This window comes from Platichthys flesus, chromosome 8 (genome assembly GCF_949316205.1).
Source record: "Platichthys flesus chromosome 8, fPlaFle2.1, whole genome shotgun sequence".
Taxonomy (NCBI): domain Eukaryota; kingdom Metazoa; phylum Chordata; class Actinopteri; order Pleuronectiformes; family Pleuronectidae; genus Platichthys; species Platichthys flesus.
This window is the reverse complement of record NC_084952.1, coordinates 13,609,255-13,631,364: the sequence shown is the minus strand read 5'-3', so window position 1 is coordinate 13,631,364 and position 22,110 is coordinate 13,609,255. Positions and strand designations below refer to the sequence as shown.

Genomic DNA, 22,110 nt, shown 5'->3' with positions numbered 1-22,110 from the left:
ATTTTAAAGAAATAAATATCCAGTTCACATCATAGTTCTCCAAGTCAGCTTTATTGTAAGTAGATTCTTGGTGATGATGCCGACGTCAGTTTCATATTTTAAGTTATAAAAAAAGTAGAATGTCACAAAATCAGGAAGATTGTGGGGATTAAATTTAAGGCTCTTTCAGAACCAATCGAGAAGGTCATGTGTGGTGCGTTGCTGCAAGAATCAAGGTAAAACTGAACGATATTGTTCTGTACTGTTGTCGACTAAATGTGTTGCTGGAACCATGTGCGGTGCTCCTTGAAGCAGTATCAGTCAGTAGCCAGCTACCCCGACTCTGTTTCTAATTGATAAATTATCAAACTCCCTGCACTCACAAGTCTACAGTCAGTGAGATCAGCCCAGAATGTCAAGGGGCTGCTTTCAGTTTGTCTTGAAAAATATTTGATACTATACAAACTTGTCTTAAAACGTGTCTTAACACAGCCTCCAGTTCCCTCTCTGGTTCTTAAGATCAGTTAGCTGGCTTATTGACTGATACTAAAACATGGCTGCTCTGTTCCTGGATCAGTCTGCTCCTGGTGTTTCTGGTGGTGAAGAGGTGGAAGTAGTGAGGTAGGCTCACGAAGCAGATCATCCCGGTCTCACTTTTTGATAACAACCAGCACAGCTGTAGGCACCAAACCTAAAAATTGACAGAGAGGAAAGTTGAGAAAATGTGCAACACAGTCTGTGGGTGTCTGAGCAGAGAAAACCTGTGTGATCATGTGAACAGACTTGTATACCTTTCAGAATATTGCCATAAAAAGCCATTATCACATTTGTTTCAGGTGCATGTTGCCTCCAATTACTCCTGCTATGAGCCTGGGATCTGTGTCTGAATATGTCATGTGAACAATGAGCCTTCCACCTCCACCAAGCAGATTATGTTTTCACTGTGTTTGTCAGCAGGATGATGCAACAACTGCTGAACAGATTTCCGTGGAAGGATTGGAAATGCTCCAAATAGGGACATCTATACACTATTCAGACAAAGATCACCAGGTGAACATTAGAACACGGCTTGGGACACCATTATGTGATTAACCTGATTACTGAGCAGTGAAATCTAACCCAGCCTGACCAACCTGAAAGGCATTCTTTCCTTTGTGTCGAAAAACAAACCCGAGCCTGATGCTTTCCCCGTTTGCAGTGCAGTGAAAGAAAGCCCAGCTACAATGCTCCTCGCTGCAGTCGTGAACTATTCTATGATGGAACCCAGAGCATTCTCTATTCACATTCCTTGGCTAAGTGCTCACCCAGCTCTTTTAGGGGTTTCTCCATGTCCAGTTCTGTGTAGACGTGTCGGGGATATGGCGAGAGCAGTGTGAAGTCCTGACCCTCAGGTGTGTTGCCGTTCACCTGCACGTAGACGCGCACTGCCGCCAGTGGCTCCTGGGCCTTGAAGACTGTCGTTAGGGTCGTGCCGTCCAGCAGACGTACCTGTGAAGAGCGATATTCTCATCAGTTTGTCTAACACTCAAAAATTGGTCTAAACTAATGATGGGTCCGAAGATTGTACCTGTATCTTGGACATATCATAATCCCTCTTAGTGGCTGGAGGACCCTGACTGGTGGGTGAGGACGGGCTGGGCTGGGCTGGCTGGGACGATGTAGCCACGCTATGGGTTCCGCCCACTCCAAACTAGACGGGACAAAAAACAACCGTCATGCAAGTTACTGGTTTCGTCAAAAGTGAAAATAGGATGAAATGGGAAGTGAACCAAATAAAAGGAAAAAATAATTACACTAATGACAGCGTTACCTTTTGCGCTCGTTCCTCTCGGTCTCGTGCAATCTTGTCTTTAACCCTTTGCCTGCCAGAAAATAAACATAAGCAACACAATGACATTGAGAATATGATTGAAAAAATTTCTAACCTGTGGCAGTTTAGTTAAAATGTTGGTTCATACTGGGTGCATTGGTCCTGAGCCATGAGTTTCTTCACTGACACAGTGCTATGAGCTCCGACCATGATTTTCTCAAATGGGATTATTTTTTCTTTTTTATAAATCTTTCTATTTGGCCTCTTTGAGGTAATGAAAATGTTTTCAAACAAAAATAAACATTATTGGCTCATTGAGGTTATTTAACTACGGCTAACATATTATGATAAACTGGTTTATTTAACCTACCCTTGCTTACGCAGATGTTTTTAATGAAGATATTACCTCGCCATTTTGTCCTCGTTCTTCTCCTTCATGCGCTGGTCACTTAATTTCTTCATATCATCATCCTGTAGTTTCTGGCGGATTTGCTGCAGTTCTTGGCCATGCTTCCTCCTTGACTTCTCCCTGTCCACCTCTTCTGCCCGCTCTCGCTCTCTCCTCTCCGCCTGCTTCACCCGCATCAGCTCCTCGAGCCTGAAAAAGAGACAAGAAATTAATTACAAAGAGGCTCAGGCGTTCTCAAATTTCCCCCGCTCTACCCACACAGTTACTCTCTGGTTATATTTTTGTAGATAAAAGGTCATGGCCAACATCTGAAAACCTGCATGATCAGTAAAAGCAACTGTTAGTGCTCTCTGACCTCCTAACTTGCTCAAGTTTCTCCTCCTCTGTCATTGGCTGCTTTGAACTGTCGTCCTCCTCATTGCAGAGCATATCTCCACCTGTTGTCAGTAAGCGAAAACAAATGGACATGGGAAAGATCACATAATATTAAGTTCAGTGAAAATCAACAGCAACGTAATTTTACTGAAGCTATTTAAAATTGAATTTTTCCTTAACAGGTAGAAATGACATGTTAAGGAAGTGACAAAAATACTTGGTCCTTATGAATAAAAATACCCTTTCACATTGTACATAAAATCTAATAAGAAACTCTACAAATAAAATAACCAATTGGATTATGTCTGATTGTGTCTAAAAATGTGACTCGAGTACCTGGCAAATTAAGAATCTGTTGCAAACACACAGAAGTTTACAATGATCTTATAACCAGCACCCAGAAATATCTGAAGATAGTTACCATGGTACTTATATCTTAGAAAATATATGACTGTAGACTTATTCAATATGTCCCAAGTTACGTGTCGTCATTCGGTTCATATCTACAGTGGGTACGTTGTTTTAATGGTGGTTTCTTGCATGTTTCCATCTCATTAACAGGGCAATTCCAGCCCTCAAAAAGCCCAACATCACTGACCTTCAGTGGCGTCAGCTGGTGTGGACTGTTCTGTGCTCATCTGGCTTTCTGCCTCTCCTCCCAGGACCTTGGCCACAGGCGGCACATAGGGCTCATCGATGTCCGGGTCGTTCTCATGTTCCATTAACCTGCAGGAAGCACATCGCAAGACGAAAGGTGAGGGCTGAACTGTTGTGAATCCCTCAAACGGGAGAACAACAGACACTGGGTGGCTCTACGGGGGAAGTGTGGAACTGGACTGGGGCAGAGAAAATAATAAAAACTGGAGCAGTTGTGTTATTTGCTCTCTGTCTGACTCACCAGTCCATGGCCTGTTCTATCCCCTGGTTTCCCGTGTTGGCCACTGCCTTCTCCCTACAGACACAGAGACAACAGGATATGCAGGGTCACTGTGGCGTTTCACTTGAAATCACATGGACCAGGAACCAGTTATTGGATGTGTCGTCACTCACGCTCTGTTTCTGTCGAAGCCCATCTCCAGCAGGGTCTCTAGTGTTGTTAACTCTGCCATTTTGACCTGAAACAGATGGTAAACACACCATCACGATCACTGGGGTTTCGTTATTAACATGTGGCCATATTGTTACCGTGCTAGTGGGAAAAAAGGGAGAAGCATAATATCACAGACTTCAGCACAACACCGTTTCTCTGGCTCAGCGCTGTGTTGAGGATTAAGTCTTCATTTGAAATCGTTCGGTATCATAACCAACGTAGAGATGGGAGCTAAAATTAGCATCAATGTGGCTAACGTTGAGATAACGAAAGCTAGCTGGGTAGGCTAGCACGATTAAACACGACCAGGCAGTCTCATTCGTGCTCAGTCACTTAACATACGAGTGTGTGTTTGTATGTTACACGTTAAGGTACATACGAGTGTTGTTCTTTTTCCCACACGGCTAATATAAGCTAATAAACCAGTTAAGACAATGTTAGTTAGCTACTCACACATCAGCCAACACCGCTTCAAGAGTACGAGAGCCTAGATGGGTCAAACCGAACGGAACGAGATTATCAAACCAGAAACACAAAACCGCAGCGTCATCCTTTTTTAAAGTAAAGTCACGTGTTTGTGCGTTTTTCTCGTTCAATATGTTAAATCATTTGATTATTATTGATGTGACAAACTGGAAGAAGTATTTTAACTGTTAAGTCAGTTTAGATAGACTATTTATTTATTCAGGCCAATGAATTGTCTTTTTGAGTGCTATAACAGGCTCAAAATCATACCAAACTTTGCAGAAAATTAGAAAGTGGTGAAACTTTACTATTCTGGAATAATTTGAAATGGGTGTGGCAAAATGGCTCAACAGCGCCCCCTGGAAAGCAGGCCCTAGGTTTCCCTGGGACCGATCTTCACAAAAATAAAATAATATTACTTTAAGAAATATAAGTACAGCATACTTCGCATCAGCATCCAACGTCACTCACAGTGTTTCAGTTATCTTTGTTCTTCAAGAAAATGGCCAAAACTTTAGTTTCTAATGTGTCAGAGTCTCATAAACTAGATCAGAACAGACTGAACTCAATTAAAGCCCTTTCAGTTTCATTCTTCCCTATTCAGTTTTAGGACTGTAGGTGAGACAACCTAACGTACCTAAACTATTTTTCTGTGTTCCCTATAGTAACAGAAACAGAGGAACCGTTCTTTGACTTGTTCTTCTTGGTTTCATCATATTTGAGTATCTCTCCATTAATCGATATAATCAGTTCATTAGAATTACATCTGCTCCACATGAGGTTTATCTCTGTAGGGATGTAGACAATATATCAGCAGAGAAAGGATTTAATGACTTTATAAAACAGCCTCAGAGTGAAGAGGCATGAGGCTGAACGGTGTTTCGTATTTGCTGTTCTTCATGTTGAATGATTGTATCCCATCTGCATGAGTCCAAGGATGTTCAAACACGATGCAATTTGCTGAGCTTTAAGAGCAGGTTGGGTCTGTTACATATTCACAGTAAGAGTAATGATTAATTTGTTTCTCTCTCCCCCCACACAGTCTTAAGCAGCCCTCATTCACGACTCCACCATTACTCTGACACAGACGTGTGTCTGCTCATGTCTGTGTCACTTCTTTTCTCTTTGAACGATTTGTTCACCTAGTCTTTTCTCTCTATGCGCTTGTTTGCTTTTCCTCATATTTCTATAGTTTTTCTTGTTGATCCTCCTCTTTTCTCTCAGAATATATGAAATAAACCTTGTGTCCTGCATTTACTTGGTGAGTATGAACTTTTTCAAGTCTATATATTTCAATATAAGAAATAAACTGCTTATGCATATGCATCAAATATGTCATTTGTAAAGTATGGTACGTATATAAGAAAATTCTTGTTTGTTTTTAAACTGACATTTGTATTTTGTATTGATAAATACTATGCACCCACTCTGCCAGCAACCTGGGCAACTAGTCTTTAGGAATCCAATTACCAAAATTATAAATCACTCCGAAAACGGCTATATAATTTGAAAAGACTGCTATAAAGAGAAACACAAAATTTTGGGGAATTTATTGACACCTGTGTTTATAAATGTAGAATCATTCTATAAATTGTGTTTTAGAATGATTTGAATAGATTTGCACATCTGTGAATGGAGCTCAAGAAAACTTAAATTGTTTCATTTCAATAACGGAAGGGCTTCTACCGGAAATATTGCTCCACCACAGCAACTATTGCAGAGGTTTGTTTTTACATTGACTGGAATATCCATTGTTCTAGATATAAAATGTGATGTCCTTGGACTCTGAAGCCAACCTAATCCTGTGATAAGGGTAACCATAAAGATGTCTGGAGGTTATGAGTCAAGCCTGCAGAGCTAATGACCTGATCACAATATCACACTTCCTCTCAAACTTGAATTCCTTGATTTCATAAACACATTCATTTGAAATAGAGCAAAGGTGTAAATAATAGAGAGCCTCAAACCTTCCAGTGGAATTGTCTGCTAAAGCAAATGAGCGAAGTTAAAGGACACAATTGGGGTTAAGGTCTCTTTAGTCCTCCCTTTAATTGATTTATGGCTCTTTTTTTTACAGAAGGAGAGCGTTAAGGGTCAAAGTTGACTCAGGATAAATGAAGACGGTCTGGAAAACTAGAGACATGAGGTGTACACGAGGAAATGAATCGTCTCCTGTTTACTACATATCTTCAAAGCCATATCAATACCAATATGTAAAAGATTAATTTTAATGGACTAAAGGCCAGGATTCATCTGATGGGGTGGCGCTCCCTTTCCACTCATGGCACATTTTAACTAAGTGAATGACCCTGGTTTATTGGAGTCTAAAGGGTGTCATGTAACCTTAGATGCAGTAAAAACTAAGATCATTAGACAATAGGCTGAAGGGCATGATACTCAACTAACTATTTATGAGGTGTGGGTTGTTTTATCACTTGAACTCATACATAAAATCTGTAGAGAATGATTTTATTTAATGTTGTGATGCTCGACCAAAAGAGGGCAGCATTATTTCACATGTGGGAAACTTGTGATACTGGTGCCATGTGTGTTAAGTAGTGTAGTGACATATTTATCTTTGAACCAGTGTGACAATATTGCAGTTTAATGAATGATTCTGGCCTCGGCTGAAGACTTGAACATTACACTCATCATACATTATGTGATTATTTCAAAAGAAACATAATCACATGAGGATAATCACAACTGCAAATATTTCCAAGCAACCTAAATATCTGTGTGTCATTGAATAATATGTATCTGCTGAAAACTGCACAGCCAATCCTGTGTTGAAATAAATCCTGTTGAGCGCTGTCAGCTCTGTTGTTTCTGTGGGTCTCACCAGCTGTAACAGCATCTCCATATGGAAAAACTCTGGCCTCCAGTGGAGCTGCTGTTATCACTGGAGGGCCACCTTTATCATCGAAATGCTGCCGGGATACCGATAACAACATCTGACTTTCAAAAGTAAATACAGTTAGAGCCGCTTTTAGTTGTGTCTTCCTTTCAATTTCTCGTGTTTCTGTACTGTTTGCTCTTTTTGATCAAATAAAGAAAATCCTGTAAATCCTGTATAACTCTCTTGATGTTTATTCCCCTTACTGTTTGTGCAGAGAAAACAAAACAATGATGTCGACAAACAACTCATTCTTCATTACAATATATTATGTGTGTGGTAGTTTTTGCACAAGCGGTTTAATATAGCTCTTTGAAATTGAAACCAAAACAGCATGTGACTATAAAGGCCACATTTCCTGTTAATGGTAATAAGTGACTGGGAGTTTTCCCCACATGAATGAAAGTTTATTTTTGCTCAGATGACACATCAATGTCAAACAAACCTTTCCAATAATCAAACATCTAAATTCAAACATAAAGTGCAAACATCAAAACTCAAAAAAGTTAATAAAATGGATTAAATCAAATGAGTGACTTATTTGAAGATCATTAAAGAAGCTGACAAGACATATAAAGAAAAGATTTCAATTTTCTCAGGCCCAAAACAGAAAATATGAGAAATACACAATATAACTTTCGACCTTTCTAAATGAAGGTTATAGTTTTGGACTTTTGAATTTAAAAAATAAACATTAAATGTTATATTTAAAGCTCGGAGCATACATATTTATTATACATGAATTACTATATTGCTATAAACATACATTCAGTCATTCATAGATGTTTGTGCCGACTAATGGCCTGGCAAAGTTGAGGCTTTTATTGTGAAAACAAGTAGTGGAGTTCCGGTGTCCGCGTCCTTCTTCCTCGGTTGTGCTCGACAACAGTCCGCCGGTCTCTCGTTAGCCCCCCGTCAGAGGAGCAGGATCGAACCGCTGTCACGGTAGAGTAGCTTTAGATTTAACCTCACTACCCTCCGCTGGACGCTCGGGTCGGGGTGTGTCTGCCCGGGATCGGTGAGAGGACGTCAGCTGAAAGAGGGAGCGTCCCACCGGGTGACGGAGTGAGTGTGTGGCTAGCTAGCAAGGGGGAGGAGGAGGTGGGGACAAAAAACTTGCGAGACCTCGCCCAGCCGTCTCTTCATTCCAGCAGGCAGCTACTCTATCGACGGTGTGAGAGCTCCACACCTCTTAACCCGAGCGTTTGATTTTAAACGGGGGGGGGGACACCGACACCGCCAGTGAATTATGTTCAGGAAAAACTTGAAGAAGGACCCGGAGCTGTTCCAGAACGTGGCCGACGGGCTGCGGCGGCTCTACCGGACCAAACTGTTCCCGCTGGAGGACACGTATCGGTTCCACGACTTCCACTCCCCCGCTCTCGAAGATGCCGACTTCGACAACAAGCCGATGGTGCTCCTGGTGGGCCAGTACTCCACCGGGAAGACCACCTTTATCCGGCACCTCATGGAGCAGGACTTCCCCGGTATGCGGATTGGCCCCGAGCCGACCACAGACTCTTTCATCGCGGTGATGCACGGCGAGCATGACGGGGTGATACCGGGTAACGCTCTGGTGGTCGACCCCAAGAAGCCCTTCCGCAAACTCAACGCCTTCGGGAACGCGTTCCTCAACAGGTAAAGCCGGTGCCAAGTCCACGACCACACCAAAGAGCTCAGTGGGAAACATGTCATACACTAGGATTATAACAACTAGATCTTTACGGTTATTTCTTCATTTGTAAGCTATGTTATATGTATGTACCGTTCATGTTTCTCTTTAAACAGCTGTGTGCTTACAACCCTGTCACAACAAGTCACCTGTGGGTTAAATGTCCCCCTGCAGGTCCCTACACGCTCTGTACAAGTAGTGTCTCTGTATGTATGCTGTTGCACAATCTTCCGTTGTGTGTGACAGTTCCCCACACTTCCACCGACATGTGATAATGCAGGTGTTTAGTGTCAACAATAAGGTGGAAGAGCCTGTCTGTGTATGCAGAAGCACAGGAAGGTGCTTTCCAGGATTTGATCATCCCCCCCCATTCACACCAGTCCTCCCTTTCACTTTCTGCCAAACCAGTTCACAGTTCACCGTAGGCCTCCTTCATGCACTTCTTCCCATCCTGAAAGCCCCTGGCAGAGTCCCTGGTGACAGATGGTTTCAGTCTCAGGGTCTCAGCGGGGCTCCTTCAGCAGAGGGATAGTTGTTAGTCATGTTGCCAAGGAGCAGGCTGACCTTGTCCTGCATGTCCTTGGTGCCACAGGTGTTGCCACATCACTAGATGCCGACGAGCCAACTCCCTTATTTCATTGCCCCCTAGTGAGTCTTGTGAAGCCTTATCACAGAGGGTTAAAGGTTTTTGGAGTGACAGCCTATCATCTTGCCGTGTTGTGACACAGAGTCAGCAGTTTTAAGTTTTATGAAGGTTAGTGAAAGGACATTCAACCCATTGGCGTTTGCCTGATGAGTTGGGAAAAACTTGATGAATCACTGCAGATGACATCTAAATCTTTTATTTAATCCGTCAGAGACAGAGTTCCATTCATTGCAAAAAAATCTGATGACTCAGAAGTCGTCTTACTCAGCAATTAATGCCAGATAGCAGCGGCAACGATTTGGAAATTATAGAGAAGTGTAACGTTACACAAAAAGAATGGAAAAAGGAGCTGGTGTTTCACCTGGTTTATGACATGGCCTCCTCCCAAGTCAGTGTACAAGGTGAAACTTCATAAGCAAGGTGCTGTGAGTCAGAGCCAGCTACTTGGTGACAGCTAAACTTCCTGTGTGCGTGTGCACGTGTGCTTGTGTCTGTATGTGTGTGAGTGATGACATCAGTTACCTGACATCTGATTGTTGAAGGTGTCACTTCCTGTGGAGGATGTGGTGGGCATGTCCCCTTCTCTTCCTGGTAGCCAGTGTGGTGTCCTCTCTTCACCAGGAAAACAATATTACTCAAACAACTACGGGAACTGTCATGATCTGTTTTTAGCATCAGATTATCAGGTGGGTCATGTCGCCGTGTGCTGGATTAGTACAAAAAGTTGACACTTCCCTAGTGAGGCCTATCTCCCATTATCTATTGAAATCCTTTCCCTCAATTATGTGGAGTGTTTGTTTTATCTTGCATGAGTGTCATGTCTGCCAAACTCAGGAAGGTGAAGCAATGCATTTCAGATACAACTTTAGAGGTGTGTGTGTGTGGTGGGTTGTTACGCTCGGGCCACGATTCACTTCTCTGGAGTTTATTACAGACTTGGGGGGAAACCAGATAAGATTGTGCGTAAACAAAGGCTATTGTCCATCCCAGCATCATTTATCCGAGTGGTGGACACAGTCATGTGTTGCACGGGACTTGTGGCTCCCTTTCATTCTGCATATTTGTCTCAGAGGCATATTCACGCTCGAGTGGTCGCACACCGGCCTCAGGGAACTCTCACATGATTATACATACCGGGATATATGTTTATGGCAGCCGCAGGTGCTTGACCTGCTCGTACAGGTCATGAACTGTGTACGGGCATTATGCTGAATTAATCGGTTGGAGTGGCATGTAGCATGGAACAGGCCTCCAGCTGATTAAACCAGATCTAGACAGACAGACATTTGGAACAGTGATGTTTCTCCTGTTCAGACGGGGGCCAGTTTTCCACTCATGAGACCGAAAGTATTTGGTTTTGCCTTCAACTGTTGGTTTGTCAGAGGTATTTTTACTCATAAAAAAAAGATAGGGGATAAGAAGAGGGTCAGATTGTCAAATGACTGATTTGAGGTGGGTGGAGGGGGCTGTGATAACAAGCCCACGGTGTAATTTTTAAACTATAATCATTCAACTTGCAGATTAGCCCTTAACTACCAGACTGGGATAGGATTTGCCCTCTGTATAAGCAGTCATTTATGAAAAGGGTAAACAGAAATTAGTCTTGGGATTCTCACACATACAGTTTGCTCTTGGACAGACCCAAGAGATAACAGCTAGAAAACTGAACTGATATATATATATATATATATATATATATATATTTTTTTTTTTTACAGTTTACCATTATTTGTATTTTGTAGCCGCCTGGTTTCAGGATTTGCATCTCACCTCTTGTGCAGTGGTTTTATACCATAGACTGTATGAAGTTGGATGACAAGTCTGTTCTCCAAAAGCGAAGCCAAAGCATCTTGATCGCTGGCTGCTGTTTAGGTCATAAATCCTAAATCCTCCCTATAAATGGATGGGACATGGGCCAGACTAAGAAGTCTATTGAATACTTCTCTTCCCGCTTTTAAATCTTTTAGCTCTCGTTCCCTTTAAGTTGAGATATCACTGCAGTCAGAGGGGCCCTGTGTGTTTGTGCTCTCTCTGTAAGCCATTAGTCAGTAAAACCATAGTCAGCAAAGTTTAAGTTCCGCACCCCGGCCCACACTGTCCTGCTCCGTCCTGTCCTGCTCATGGCCTGTTATTCCAGGACACTGACTCTGCACTCTGCTCAGATAGAAAGTTGTCATATGCACAGCCTTGCAGAGACTTAACAAACAAATATAAATCAAAACGTGTAGATATGTATATATATTGTATAAACATCATTTATACACAAAAAACAGAAAAATCTAGAGTAGGCAGTTGTGGAAAAGTGGCTCTGCTGTAACCTCTAAGGGCCCTGTTTCCTCTTCTCGAAAGGAAGCGGGGGTTATGATGACTGGGTCTAGATCAGGAGGTGGGGCATGAGAGGAAGACCTTCTCTTATAAGCTGGAACCAGACTTCCAGTATCACTGGAATAGGTCTGATTTTCCAAATGAACCAAGGTCCATGGCCTCACAGAGGGGATGGGTTTCTCCCTCTCACAAGACATGATCAAACAGCCAAGGACTCAGATATGTTTAAGCCCTCTGGCCCCCGTGCCTGGTAGGTTCCTGCTCTGTTGCTAAGAATCCATGCTCAAGTTCCTTGGAGCATTCTTTCCTACTGCGCGGAAAATGTTGTGACAGATAGTTAAATGGAAAACCTGAGCCAAAGTTCCAACTTGATATCACACACATCAGCTTTGAGATGGAGAGGAAAACCTGCATGTTTGTTATCTTTGGCAGTCACTGCTATTCTATTGTAATAGCATACATAGGATCCCCATGCAAGGCACACTGCTCACATTTTTTTGGACTTGTTCATTGTCCTCTGATTTTTCCTTTTTCCCCTCTGCGTGTGGTGTAAGACCTCTGTTAGGGTGTGTGGTGCGTCTGGCCCTCAGTGCGGTTTCAGATGGAATGTAAAAGCATGGTTCCCCCGGTCTTATGACCTTGTGCCTCTCAGCTCATGTTGTGAGTATCGGTTCAGACAGATTCAAAAGGCAGCAGAGCGAGAAGAAGGGAACAATCTCCTTCTTTGTCCTGAGTGGGACACCGTGGGTTTACACAAACCCACTCGTTGCCTCTCCTGCTTCTCAGTGTGTACATCTGTCTTTGTTTGGGTTCGTGAATGAATCTTTGGAGAGTGAAACTCCCCTTTAAAGTTTAAACCCCAGCTTAAAGTTGACCATTGTGTAGTGAGTTACGTTACATTGGGTATGACTCAGGCCAACACTTGATGAATTATGAAGTATTTCCCGGTGTTTCCCTAACGTTATTATATCAATGGGGACCTCATGTAGCTAATACTCCACCCACTGTTTGGGAAAAATGACTGTCCATTGTGTTTTCTTCTTCTCTCCTATACAAACAACTACAGTAATTGTAAGCTAGGGCTGCAACTCACAAGTAGTGCATTTCATGGTTTGGCCTGTTAACACAAAAGAGAATCAGTTCCATGATGCTTCTCCCAGATGACGACTTCAGACCATTACATCTTCAGGCCCAAGGAGATGTCCTCAGTTAAACTTCTTGTCAAACTAAAAATCTAAAAGTAAAATCTTCACAAGGGTACATATTAAATTGTTAGCTTTCAGACCAACTGATTAATACCTGTGCAGGGCCTGTCAAGCTGAAGCGTAACCTCAGATACATTCTGTCACTGAAGCAGTTTTCTTGACAACACGTCTCTACTTCCTCCTATATTACAATAATTAACCTAAAGTATTCTAGACCTGGCTGCTGCCATCTTGCTCTGGTGATGTCATTTGAAGCCAGTGTCTGCGCAGTAGTGATCGTGGAGTGGAGCCATGGTATTATCTTCACACCAATTCACGTCAAATAACTAATTAAAACAAATCTTAACAGAAAGGGAATTTTTTACCTAAATCAACGGTGATAAGAACTTCCTTAAAAAAACATGTCTTTTTAGTTAAGCCTCAGAAAGCTAGGGTGGGCGGGCACTAGGGGTGATTGAGTGTTATGCTCCATCCTTGTGGAATTGTCATGTTGTCAATCTTCATATACGTTTACAAATACTATCAGCCAACCAATTTTTTCACCCTGTCACACTTAAAATCCCCTGTTTCTTTCTTTTTGTCTCTTTTTGTCTTTTTCTCCCGCTGTGCCTTATACTGTCCCCTCTCTCATCCTTGTGTTTTGTTTTTTTGTCTCGGTAGATTCATGTGTGCCCAGATGCCAAACCCGGTCCTGGAGAGCATCAGTATCATCGATACTCCTGGAATCCTGTCCGGGGAGAAACAGAGGATAAGCAGAGGTCTGCTCCACACACATACACAAACTCCTTTACCCGCTCTTGCGCTCGCCTGCTCTCTTGTAATACTACTACACCACCAGAGCCACGCACTCTCAGCTCAGAATCTGTGACAATATTCAATCAGAAAGTGTTGCACACACACACAGACACACACACACACACACACACACACACACACGCGCAAAGTAAAACCACAGGAAGTCAGGATTTTTTTTTAAAGCAACTTAAGCATTTTCTACAAGACACCATTATACTCATTTATATTTCACTCTGGAAGCCCTAAGCTCAAAGTCAAACAGGTCATGCCAGTTTTATGTTGGTCTTCATGTAGAGCACTTTGAAGTTCATTTCCTGTGTCTATACCTGCGGTTCTCTTGTGAACACTCCTCTTTCACTTCCTTCCCCCTTTTTGTTTTTCTTTCTGTTTTCAGATCAGCCTGTCATTTGGTTTATACATTTAATAGTATGATTTATCATCACTGTAGCCATCATTCTTGGCTCCCTCTCTGTTCATCCCATGCTGTGTCATTTATCAGTTTATATCTGAGTCATTTCCCTCTGTTCTGCGGAAATAAATCAAATCATTCTTTTATCCATTTCCCCAAACAATGTGGTGACCTGCAGGTTCAACCCGCGATCTGCCACATTCAGTTTTCCTGGTTGCTTTTGATGATCCCACAGAAAAGCAGCAGAAGATAACTGTGTGTCTCAACACAGCTTCTGCTTTTTTCCTGATCTCAGTCCCTTTAAGAGGAAGCACACTTACAAGCAGTTGCGTTTTTGTGAACTCCAGGGAAAGGAAATGGAGTAAAATAGGAAACTTAGCATAGAGTTTGCCAAGACTACCCCCCCTCCCACCACCACCGCTGATGCACTGAATGATGACACAGTAGTCAGTCAATCTTTTTTATTGAGTCAGATTTCTTACAGGACTGTAATGAAAATGAAAGAATAATATCAAGGATTAGAGCTTAAACAGAAATGTATCTGCTAATATTCTGATAATTGATCATATTTAATTTTTCCTGCCAACAAACAAAGGGGGGTTGAAAACAGACCCTCCTAGGCGAGGGCATAATTTTGAGATTAACTGATAATGAAATCAACTAATAGTGTCCGTCCTAAGAAATAGGCATAAGGGGACAACAGTAAAGCATGACGGTTGTCAAAGAGACCCAACAGGCCAAATTAATGACTGTAAATAGAGAGGCGTAAATGAATGTCATCTGATGATAAACCAACGGGTGTGCATGCGTGGGGCGTGAAGGTGACCCTGTGTAGAGCAGAGCAGATGAAGTCTGACACCTCATACCTCAGACAGTTTTGTTTCTATACATACATACTTATACATTCTTTATCTCACACACACACACACACACACACACACACTTTCTCTCTCTCCCTCTCCCTCTCCCTCTCCCTCTCCCTCTCCCTCTCCCTCTCCCTCTCCCTCTCCCTCTCCCTCTCCCTCTCCCTCTCCCTCTCCCTCTTACACACACACACACACAAATGATTTCCCCATCTCTAGCTTAAACGCACTCTGTCATGCACACACTATCCTGTGCTCTGTTTCTGTATAAACACAGATGCAAACCCTAGTACTCCACAGACGTACTGTACAGCCTGTGTCATATATATAAACAAGACTGGATAGTACAGCTGAAGTGTGTGTGTGTGTGTGTGTGTACTTGACATTAGACCACAGGACGCTATGCTGTTATTTCAGACTTTCCCTCAGTGCTGTAATCTCCTGACAAGAGCTGCATGCTTCTTGTTAAATATCATAACCAAACATTTCTGTCATCTGTGTGTCGAGCAGCGTGGTATATAGTCATAGAGCATGACAGTCAGTAACAGAACTTTCCCCAGGTTTAAAACTGGCTTGACATAAAAACTTAAAACAATATCATAGATTTACTTCAAGTCCAAAAGAGAGGTTCGTGTGACACAGTGAAACTGAGATGTCCATTCATGTACACTGAGCTTTGTTTATTGCATAATCGTTGGATTATGGATTTATTTTTGATTAGGTCAGCAAGTATTCCAACCAACTTGTTCTTTGTGGAACTATACGATGACTAAAAGTGTTTTGCAGAAGTTTCTTAACATGTTAAAACCGTTTCAGCGAGTTCCGCTGTGAGAAAAAGAAGTTAAGTAAAGACTTTCAGTATTGTTAGTTGTAACACACCTCAGCAGTATTGTTTAAAGGAATGGGTTGACATTTCGGGAAATGAGCATATTTGCTTTCTGGACACAAATTTGAATAGAAGATTACACCGTCATGTATATTAAATATGATCCCACAGCATGCTGAGAGTAGCTGTTTACCCATTTAGAATTTTGTGCTAAGCTAAGATAACAGTCTGCTGGCTGTAACTCTAAGCAAGAAAGCACTAGAACTTGTTGAACCAGGAGATCTGAATGATAATGTGTTTTCTAAGATGAACAGGTTTTTAGATTTGATAACCAAAGAAGATAAGAGCCGCCTCGTCTGTTAACTTCTCTGATGTTGAGGCCCGTTTCGAGTGCCTGAGTTTTTCACAGAATGTCAATGCACATGTTAGGGAGACAGCAGTGGTCGATGCTATGTGCTATAAGTAAGTCTAAGCTTGAGCAGCTGTCTTACTGTCTGATTCCCTGACATGTGTTTTAAAAACTGACTGAAGAGAGAATGTGCAAATGTCCCCATCTGGGTCCCTTGGGGTTCCCGGACTTAAAATATTCCCACATCATGAGTAGTGTTACACACATTCCTAAAAGAATACTCATCTTTTCCCCTCTGATATGTTCTTGGTTCCATCTCTTATTACATTTCAGTTTTTCTCTTACTTTCACTTTAACTCAGTCCTTGACTTTCTCTTTCTCCCCCTTTCCCTTTCTCTTTTACTCCTGTCCCCATCTCCCCCCTCATCTATCTTCTTATTTTTTCTCATTTTGTCTCCCTCTCTCTTTCTGTTTATATGGACCGTATTACTCGTTCTTTCTTTTGTATTCACGTGTTTGGACGCAGACAAAAGACGGCCATGTTGGAATGCATATGCAGCAGATCTGGCACTGATTGTGTGGCAGCTGAGATGAGCTTTTAGAGCAACTGCATTCTTCTCTGATCAGATGACACATGGACTCTAATCAAAACCATAATTCTCTGTTTTTGTCTGCACTGCACAGCTCCTCAGGGAGGAGGAGAGCTCAGAAAAAGTCCTGTATAATGCAATCTGAGTTAACTCCTTGTTGCTTCTCAAATGTCCACAGCACAGTAGGTTTCTCTGTTGTGACAGTGATATAAATGTTTTCTAGCTCAACCCAGGTCCGTGTCATCGCTGACAGGTTCAAATGACCTTTACCTCCAAATGCCGCTCTCCTGCTGTCTGAGTAAAGCTGGTTACTCGGTAACCAAATGAAAAGGCCGGCCTCTCGAAAGCCCTTATCTAAACATTATTGGATCAACACAAGTCAGCATATGAACGTTAGAACCCTCAGTTTAATCTTCTCCAACACACAATGTGTTGAATGATTGGAGCCATTGAGCTCTTTGTTAAGTTGAACTCTGTGTTTCGCCACACATATTATTATATTTGACACTCTCTCTCTACTTGGCCCATCTACCTATTGATTTCTGTAGTTTTACTTCCTCAGCAATCTGCTGACTGATGTTAAGCAACCATTTAACATTTCCTTGAGCTTTGCAGATGAATAGCCTAGCAATACAAGGAAACCTGCATGTGGAAATTGTGGAAGAAGTCTTAGGTTTTTTTTCCGTGGTAGCCTAAAAGTGATATTAGAAATAAGGAAGAGGGGAATATATGAGGTGACTTGTATTGATGGAAATTGGCATTGGGCAATTGTGTATTGCGTTTGTATTCATTGGAGAACAAGGGACGTCAGACCTAAAAGCCGTGTTCCAGCTGCCACTGCGATAAAGGCATCTGTTTGACAGTTCAGTGTGTTGTAGCAGTGAACAACAATCTATACTCCCTGACCACATCCAGTATAATTCTAAAAACAGTGTTTTGTGGAAAAAACCCAGATTGGAGCTTTGCACAGTTGCGCCTCGGGAATGTTGCAAATGTCAGGCTGTTGTTTTCAGCCTAAAAACATTCACGCCTCATGTTATTCTGACCACGTTACATGAAACTATCACCTGTGTACACCAGGCAGCGTTTGAACTCCACACAGCACTACGTATAGATCCCATCTTTTAACAGCCGCTCCCCTCTGCTCGTCTTTCTCCAGGTTACGACTTTGCCGCGGTGCTCGAGTGGTTTGCCGAGCGCGTGGACCGCATCATCCTCCTGTTTGACGCCCACAAGCTGGACATTTCTGATGAGTTCTCCGAGGTGATCCGCGCTCTCAAGAACCACGAGGACAAAATGCGCGTGGTGCTGAACAAGGCGGACCAGATCAGCACTCAGCAGCTGATGAGGGTCTACGGAGCCCTGATGTGGTCTCTGGGCAAAATCATCAACACACCTGAGGTAAAATATATTTCCATTTCACGCTTTCTGTTTATTTAATTCGACAGTGTTTCGCAATTGAAATCCTGTCTAATTAAATAATTATTTCCTGCATCAAGTGCCAGAATAAGGCGTCTTCAGCTGGTAATCAGTTGTTAGACTTGCACAGTGGTCACAGCCTGTAACTGAGGGGGAAAGGCAGCCATCTTAGGCAGCTCTAGACAGAGGTCACATGAATTTTTTCACTCAAAGACGAGAGTAATCTAATTGTGATATATTTCTCAATCATTCCAGCCAATGGCCTCAGCCTGTCACTAAAACAAAATTTGTCCAAAACAAACTGTGTGAATGTAATGAAAGTGAAAGGCAGCTTAAAAACCTTTGGCGTTAGATTCTTTGTCCCACACGACATCTTGTGACCCGACTTGTCTTGTGATTTATTTTACTGACTGTTTAGTTAATGTTTGATCCAGGGCCATATTCATAAACGGGTTGCAGAGAAACCTTTGGATCACTTAGACAATTATTCATTGACATTGAGGGTGTGTTGAATTGTTTAGTCTCTCAACTTGATGCTGACCACAATGCACATGATTTATTCATTTGTTTTTGCTTCACTTTTTACCACATCTACCTTTCTTATGTTGACACGAATCCTGTTTGTGTTTCTTTTGGTACATTTTGAGTCTCTTCATAATTTGGCCAGAGTGCTGGGTCATGTTTGTGACCTGTGCAAGAACTTCCTGGAATGAGGTCGTGCGGGACAATGAAGGTGAATGGTGATGAACTTGTGCAACTTTTTACTCCAGGTTGTGCGGGTGTACATCGGCTCGTTTTGGGCCCAGCCCCTGTTGGTCCCAGACAACAGGAAGCTGTTTGAGGCGGAAGAGCAGGACCTGTTCATGGACATCCAGTCGTTGCCACGTAACGCAGCTCTACGCAAACTCAACGACCTCATCAAACGTGCACGCCTCGCCAAGGTCAGTACAGCCATGTGAGATAGCAGCTCCTTTAGGTACAGCATTACTCATAAATACCAATCCCCTAATCATGCCAGATTTTCTCATCAAGATTTATTTTGCTCAGATAAATCATAGCAAATCTTGCTAAAAATTTGAAGAAAAAGAAAATCCTGGATCTGCCACCTGATCTGCTTCTGAACCAAATTTTTATGGCTTTTTTACTAACCAGTCCAGTAAATGTTTTCATAATCCTGCTAACTTATAGAGAGACAGACTAACAGATGAAACCTAACATTCCTGGTGGATGTAAAAAACTTGGATTCAGACAGCCAGGGTGACACGTCATATACTTCAGAAGCCATCGTGTCAACGTGTGAGCCGGGGCTCTCCATATTGTTTCTACATGTCATACTTCATCATCCCTCTCCCCTTGCTCTGCTGTAACATTATGAGGGATATGAGAGGAGAAGCAAGCTAGGTTAGCTCAGGTGTTAACATAGTCTCACATACGGCTCCTTTTATCTATTACCATTATGTTACTAAGGTTGTAGAGGTTGATGCATACAATACATTACTATTCTTTAACATAAACCTGTGGCTTCAGGGTTCATTCATTCTTCTACTTTGTCTTCAGAGTCAGAGGTGTGAGTTTGAGACTTGTAGCTGCAGGCAAGCAGCTGGGGAGGGGGTTGAGACAGTTTGCATATTCATAAACTCTCAATCATTAAATTAGGCAAAGGTGTAAAGTTGCTTCCAAACCATTTCAAGGCCATGAAGGGAAATAAGATGATTGAGTTTACCAGACTTACAAGAAGAGTAAGATGGATTATTTTCCGTTTCTGTTTTAAAGACATATTAAAATAGACTGCTTTGAATAATGTGTCTAATGACGTTTATCCACAAAAGTTAACCTTGTTTCTGCATTTTTATCTTGGTGACCAGGTGCAGGCCTACATTATCAGCTCTCTGAAAAAGGAGATGCCCACTGTGTTCGGAAAGGACTCCAAGAAAAAGGAGCTGATTGCCAACCTGGGAGAGATTTACACTAAGATTGAGAAGGAGCACCAGATCTCACCTGGAGACTTCCCCAAACTGGCCAAGATGCAGGTGAGATGAGGATAAGATCCAGACGTACACAGCAGTAGATAGGGATGTACTATCCAGAGTTACAGACCTGATGATATACCAAATTGGGCTATTTTCAGCGTGTTATGTAAAGCTCTTATCTCGGAGTAGAATGACCTTCCAACCTTTGCTCTCTTCACATCTTTGCCCCTCTTTCCTGCCCTTGCCTTCCAGGATGGGCCAGGACGGGGATGAGATTTATTTTTCCTGGTTTGTCAGGAAATCCTGTTTCTTGTATGCTACTCCCATTGGTAGCCATTGAAGACTGATCTATTTCTATCACAAATTCCTGTTTTCACTCAACCCCCCTCTCCATCCCTATAGGAACTGCTGAATGGCCAGGACTTCACCAAGTTTGCGCCGCTGAAGCCCAAGCTGCTGGAGGCTGTGGAGGACATGCTCGCCAACGACATCGCCCGCCTCATGTCCATGGTGCGCACGGAGGAGGCCGCCATGCCCACCCAGTCCGTCAAGGGTGGCGCCTTTGAAGGAACCATGAGTGGTCCCTTTGGTCATGGCTATGGAGAGGGCGCCGGCGAGGGCATCGACGAGCTGGAGTGGGTGGTGGGTCGCGACAAGCCAACATATGACGAGATCTTTTACACCCTCTCTCCCATCAATGGCAAGGTGTCCGGTGCTGCGGCCAAGAAGGAGATGGTGAAGTCTAAGCTGCCGAACACGGTGCTAGGAAAGATCTGGAAACTGGCCGACGTGGATAAAGACGGGCTCCTGGACGATGAGGAGTTTGCCCTCGCCAACCACCTGATCAAGGTGAAGCTGGAGGGCCACGAGCTGCCGCCGACGCTGCCCGAACACCTAGTGCCGCCGTCCAAACGTGGGACAGTCCAGGAGGAGGAGTAGAGAAGGGGGTGTAGCAGCCCGGAAATATCAGCGCTTTGTCTCATGTTTCGGACTCTCCAGACAAGTCCAACCAGGAGCATGAACAACAACATCCTCCACAAAGCTGCCAGCCTCCAGGCTTCCTGACCCATCGCGAGGAGGCATTGCTGTGATTTTTCACCAGAAAGAGACTGGAGGGTTTCTTGGAAGAAGGTGGGGGGGAGGGAGGGAGGGAAAAACATTCAGGTATCTGTTAGAAATTAACGAGGGGACGGGGTTTGATTCACCACCTGATAAAAAAGGACATTACTGGATCGTGTTCTGATAGCGGGAGGTTGCATGATAGAGATGAACATGGATTTGTGCATCCTGTGTAAAAGATGTCTTATAAGCATAGTCCAGTCCATATTATTATTATTATTATTATATGTTCATCCAAAGAAAATATAGTTTTTTCCATTTGGAGAGAGAAAGAGGAAATGAATCAAAACAACTGTTAGAATTGTTTTATCTATATTTTTGTATTTCCTGACTGTTAAAACTGTCTCTTTCCAAAAGCTTCCCTTTTCATTATTTTGCCAGATAAATAAAAAGGAGAACTGTACCATCCGGCTCAGGCTCATGTGGCTTTTTATTTCTATGATAAATAATGTTGGTTGGATTTTATCAAATAGGAAGACGCATAACTGGAGCAGCTACATATTAAATGGCGGGAAAACTTATTCAAATAAATTAAATTTGAAGAATAAATCTGATCCTGGTTTGGTTTTTTATAATTTGTAGTACTCTGTCGTTAAGGGTCATTCCAAGGACTGTGTCACTCAGAGGTCATCCACACCCTGACCTTTATTTTGAAATGCTCTCCTTTTAACAGTTTTAATGTGGTCTACTGCCCTCTGTAGTTCAGGAAGACACAACCGAGATGCCTCATGAGGGTCTACTATATAAGGCCATTTAGCCATGAAACAAGTGGCTGCATATTTCCGAGGGCAAATGGAAAAACTGTGGATCAGACAGGCACTCGTCGCATTCTGTGGAGAACTTCAGACGAAGACATATGGAGACAATTTAGAGAGAGAGAATACAATTCAGTGCGGGC

At 42.7% G+C, this 22,110-nt stretch overlaps 2 protein-coding genes across 2 annotated transcripts; one reads left to right on the top strand and one right to left on the bottom strand.

Moving 5' to 3' along the window:
* Positions 1-32: 32 nt before the first annotated feature.
* Positions 33-4,182, bottom strand: ubxn1 (UBX domain protein 1). Its single transcript, XM_062394032.1, has 10 exons — positions 4,117-4,182; positions 3,624-3,688; positions 3,472-3,525; positions 3,172-3,299; positions 2,554-2,635; positions 2,196-2,387; positions 1,790-1,841; positions 1,547-1,669; positions 1,284-1,467; positions 33-670 (listed from the first exon to the last, which is right to left on the bottom strand). The coding sequence occupies exons 2-10, from the start codon at positions 3,680-3,682 to the stop codon at positions 630-632; spliced, it is 915 nt and encodes a 304-aa protein (XP_062250016.1). The 5' UTR covers positions 3,683-3,688; positions 4,117-4,182; the 3' UTR covers positions 33-629.
* Positions 4,183-7,887: 3,705 nt separating this feature from the next.
* Positions 7,888-21,623, top strand: ehd1a (EH-domain containing 1a). Its single transcript, XM_062393780.1, has 6 exons — positions 7,888-8,662; positions 13,533-13,630; positions 17,864-18,105; positions 18,894-19,064; positions 19,989-20,153; positions 20,496-21,623. The coding sequence occupies exons 1-6, from the start codon at positions 8,274-8,276 to the stop codon at positions 21,030-21,032; spliced, it is 1,602 nt and encodes a 533-aa protein (XP_062249764.1). The 5' UTR covers positions 7,888-8,273; the 3' UTR covers positions 21,033-21,623.
* Positions 21,624-22,110: the final 487 nt, after the last annotated feature.